This window comes from Rhinopithecus bieti, unplaced genomic scaffold (genome assembly GCF_001698545.2).
Source record: "Rhinopithecus bieti isolate Rb0 unplaced genomic scaffold, ASM169854v2 scaffold_12138, whole genome shotgun sequence".
Taxonomy (NCBI): Eukaryota; Metazoa; Chordata; class Mammalia; order Primates; family Cercopithecidae; genus Rhinopithecus; species Rhinopithecus bieti.
This window is the reverse complement of record NW_016807121.1, coordinates 24,720-29,514: the sequence shown is the minus strand read 5'-3', so window position 1 is coordinate 29,514 and position 4,795 is coordinate 24,720. Positions and strand designations below refer to the sequence as shown.

At 42.0% G+C, this 4,795-nt stretch overlaps 1 protein-coding gene across 1 annotated transcript in view; it reads left to right on the top strand.

Moving 5' to 3' along the window:
* SHCBP1 (SHC binding and spindle associated 1) overlaps positions 1–4,795 on the top strand; it is a gene marked incomplete at its 3' end in the record, with an annotated part of 29,293 nt that overhangs the window by 4,379 nt on the left and 20,119 nt on the right. Inside the window, exons 2-3 of the mRNA XM_017880292.1 lie at positions 456–571; positions 2,050–2,258. Of these exons, the coding sequence (XP_017735781.1) occupies positions 456–571; positions 2,050–2,258 (325 nt within the window). The remainder of the gene's footprint in view (positions 1–455; positions 572–2,049; positions 2,259–4,795) is intronic.

Genomic DNA, 4,795 nt, shown 5'->3' with positions numbered 1-4,795 from the left:
CTATTTTTTTTTGAGATGGAGTTTTGCTCTTGTTGCCCAGACAGGAATGCAATGGTGTGATCTTGGCTCACCGCAACCTCCGCCTCCCTGGTTCAAGTGATTCTCCTGCCTCAGCCTCCCTAGTAGCTGGGATTACAGGCATGCGCCATGACACCCAGATAATTTTGTATTTTTATTAGAGATGGGGTTTCTCCATGTTGGTCTGGCTGGTATCGAACTCCCAACCTCAGGTGATCCACCTGCCTTGGCCTCCCAAAGTGCTGGGATTACACGCATGAGCCACCATGCCTGGCTGGTTTTTTCCATCTTTTATCTTTTTAGTTTACAAGTAGATTATTTGTTTCAGTCCCTCAGATTGCCAGTTATTGTTTCTGAGAAAGTGGATTTAAGTGGATTTATTAACTTCCCTCTGCTTTATGTATTCTCAATTCTTCTTGTGTTTAATTTGTTTGTAGCTGACTGCAAGGCCTCTGAGGTACAGGAATTCACAGCTGAGTTCTTGGAGAAGGTCCTTGAGCCATCTGGATGGCGGGCAGTGTGGCACACTAACGTGTTCAAGGTACTGGTTGAGGTAAGGTTAATTTTGTTTTTAAGACCTTTGTCTGTAGCTATAAGCACTTTACTTCAGACTGTTAGAGCCTAAGTGCTTATTTTTAATTAAAGTTTATGAGCTGATTCAAATAGCATGTGTTTCACATCTAATTGCCATGTTGCATGAAGTATTCTGCAAATTTTAAAGGCAACTGAGGAGTTGTTACCAGGGAATTAAACTGGTTTAAATTAATTAAAATAAGGTATTTGAGATCACTTAAAAAATTAGGCCTAATTATGAAGTTAATGGTTTCAAAAAAGTTTTAACTTCTTAATTGTAATTCGTTAAGCAGCTCAAACCTAAGAGGCATTTTTATTTATTTATTTATTTTGAGATGGAGTCTCACTCTGTTGCTTAGGCTGGAGTGCAGTGGCGTGATCTTGGCTCACTGTAACCTCCGCTAAGCGGCGTTTTAAAACTAGCCCATTTTTTGCATAGCAAATTTGTTTATATGTGGTTAATCTCTTGACAGTGTGTCCCATTGCAGAATGTAAAAACAATCTTATTTTTCACCTGACTAGGCCTTTTACATTACATTTGCATTCTAATTACAGCTTTGAATTTTTCTCAGTGTTTGTTAACTGACCACAAAAAGCCCTAGTAACCTAAAATGTCAAACCAGGGTGTGTGAATACAAGTTGTTGCCGCAGCTCCCTTAGAAAATGGCATCACATACTGCAGTGATTATGTACGAGGCAGTGGATTGCAGCTATTGCTTGTGAGTTTTAAAATTTTGGATTATGCTAATATTTTTTGGTTGAAGTTCAGGCCTATTCATTTGGTTATGATAGGGCTCCCCCTGCCAGTCAGTTCTCTGAAAACAGTCAAAGTCATTGTTTCAAAACAGAAGCATGCCATTTCTCTGCTTAAAACTCCTAATGCATTGTCTTTACCAAGGGCTTAGTATTGGCTTTATGGCTTCTCACTGTATAGAAAACACGTAAAATCCAAGCTCCTTCAGATGTCCTTCATGTCCTTGTCTTGTTGCCTCTCTCTCTCTCACCTCATGTCTTGCTGCTCCACTGCACACCACCCCCCTCCTCCATTTCCTCCCTTTGGCTCCAGCAAGAAGGACTGCCTTCCTGCTCCTTCAGCTGCCAAGCCTGTCTCTGGCACAGGCCTTTTGCGCTTTCCCTGCTCTTCAGATGCCACTTCCTTCTCATCCTCCTCAGCTTGGCTCAGAGCTGATTTCCTTGGCCATCTCAGCAGAACAAGATCCCCACCCCTGCTAGTTATTCTCTGTCACCTACTCGTTATCATTGTGTTTATTGATCTTCCTGATTACAGTGTAAGCTCCATAAGGGTAAGAGCCAGCCTGTCTTGTTCATCCTTTGTATTATGGGTAAAGGCTCTCCACCCACGTTGCATGCTTTTAAAAAAATCAGGTTGTCGGTAGTCTTATAGGTGTATCTTAATTTTGATTTCCATGTGTTAAGTCTCATTATTTTAAATTTCAGGCCACAGATGTGGACTTTGCAGCCTTGAAGGCAGTGGTGAGGCTTGCTGAACCATACCTCTGTGACTCTCAAGTGAGCACTTTTACCATGGAGTGCATGAAGGAGCTCCTCGATCTGAAGGAACATCGGTTGCCCCTGGAGGAGCTCTGGGTGGTGTTTGATGATTCGGGAGTGTTTGACCAGACAGCCCTTGCAATTGAGCATGTCAGGTAGGGAAAGAAGTTGAGAAAAATAACCTTGTGGCCAGAAACTTTGGATGAAATGAAGTAATTTGGTCTGTGTTAGACCCAGATTTAAAACTCAACTGTAAACTTGGTCATTGCAGTATTTAAAAATATCCAAAGATAGGATAATCTTTTTTAAATTAAAAAAAATTAATGTCTTAAATCATTTTTTTCTATTTTTAATTTTGAGACAGAGTCTTGCTCTGTTGTCTAGGCTGGAGTGCATTGGCATGATCTCGGCTCACTGCAACCTCCACCTCCTGGGTTCGAGTGATTCTCCTGCCTCAGCCTTCTGAGTAGCTGGGATTACAGGCATCCACCACCATGCCCAGCTAAATTTTGTACTTCTAGTAGAGACGAGGTTACACCATTTTGGCCAGGTTGATCTCAAACTCTTGACCTCAGGTGATCCACCTGCCTCTACCTCCCAAAGTGCTGGGATTACAGGCGTGACCCACCATGCACCTGGCCTAAAAACGTTTTAAGTCATTTTATGATAATTTCAAACTAATAGAAAAGCTGACAAAACTAGGATAGTTGACTCTTGAATGATGCGGGGGTTAGGGGTGCCTATCTCCTCCGACCCCTACACAGTCAAATATCTGAGTATAACATTTGAGTAATATATAATGACCATAATGTAAATAATATTGCTTGGTGTTTTGTAGTATAAAAAGTACTTTCCATTTTCTATACCATTAGTAAGTTAGCCTAGTTTTGCTGAGCTTAACTCGAATGCTCTGCAAAGAAGCAGAATGTTTCAGGCCCTGCTGCCAACATCTTACGGACAGTTTCTAATTGTATGCAAGAACATTTAACCCTAGATGTTCAGTATTGGGCCAAGCAGAGTGAATCTAAAGAACCGGTTTCTGTCCAGAACCCAAATAACTCCCTTCTATTTTTCTCATTAAAAAAAAAAATCTGTCAATTGAAACATTTGAAGATAAAGAGATAACTGATAAGTTTAGGAAATTAGGAATCAGAGAGCTAATCTCTATTGGCATAGAAGTTGGTAGAAAAATAAGTATCTGGCATGTTATTTGGTAGTATTATTTGAAGAGGAGCCTGGTTAAATGTACACTGCATTTTGAGGGCTGAGATTTGGGTCAGTGCCCAGAGAAGGTCAAATTATGAGGGATTTCATTCGTTCATTGATTCAATAAATATTTGAGTGCCAGGTCCTTAGTCAAGGGTGGAGTATGTCTGGTGCATGAGACACACCATCATCAGGGAGCTGTCAGTCTAAAGGTGGGAGATGAGCCTTGATGAGATAATCACGCACAGATGTCTGCATGATTGGAAATAGCAGTCAGTGCTGTGAAGAATTACAGAGTGTCCTAAGATTAGGTCGTTGCTGTTCTAGGGTTATTTCCTGGAATAATGACATTTGAACTTGGGTTAGCTGGGTGAAAGGGGAGGCAGGGGTGGGGAAGGGAAAAGATTTAGGAGCTCAGTGTATTTAAGGAGCTGAAAGACCAGCATGGCTGAAACACAGACAGTGCTGGGAGAGACTTAGAAAACGAGATTAGAGAGGTTGGCAGGGGCCAGACAGTGTGGGGCTTTGTTAGCTGGTTAGTCATTTTTGTCTTTAAGAGCAGTGGGAAGCCACTGAAGGATTTTTATTCTTGGGCAAATATGACTAGTTTTGTGTTTTGTGTTTTTATTTTTTTGGAAACAGGGTCTTATTCTGTTGCCCAGGCTGTAGTGCAGTGGTGCAGTTATGGTTCAATGCAGGCTCGAACTGCAGGGCTCAAGTCATCCTCTTGCCTCAGCCTCTGGATCAGCTGGGATTACAGGCAAGTGCCACCACTGCCCAGCTAATTTTTTGACACAATTTTTCCGTAGAGATGGGGGTCTTGTTGTGTTGCCCAAGCTGGTCTTGAACTCCTGGGCGCAAGCAATCCTCCCACCTCAGTCCCCTAAAGTGCTGCTTTGTGTTTTCAAGGGTTCATTGTGGCTTCTGTGTAGAAAAATGGTGGGAGATGGAATTGGGAGTCCGGTTAAGAGGCAAGAGAGAGGACTAGAGTGGGGATATAGAGAGGACAGATGGAGGCTTACTGAGAAAGAATAACTGAGACTTGGTCGAGTGAATATCAGAGATGAGAAGATGTGAATGAAGTGAGAGAAGTCAAGGCTGACTTACACGTTTCTGGCTTGAAAGAACCAACACTGGGGGAGGTGCAGATGGGAATGATGTGTAAATGCTTGGCATGGTACTGGTGAGGATGACATTGGAGCCGAGTCATGGAATAGAACTGTAAGTTTATCATGTGGAAAAGGCGGAAGGCACTTCTGGCAGCTTGACTAACAAGTTACATGGAGGTTTGAAAGAGCTTGTGAAATTGAGAGTTTATGTACAGCGGCTCTGAGGCAGGAGAGGTGCGATAGGGCCAGATTATGAATCTATTTATAGTACCACATTCAGGACTTCTTTTTGAGGGCTAAAAGGGAGCCAGCAGAGGTTTTTTTAGTTGAGTAGAGGCATGCTTAAGTTCATTACAAAAAAAAAAAAAAAAAAAAAA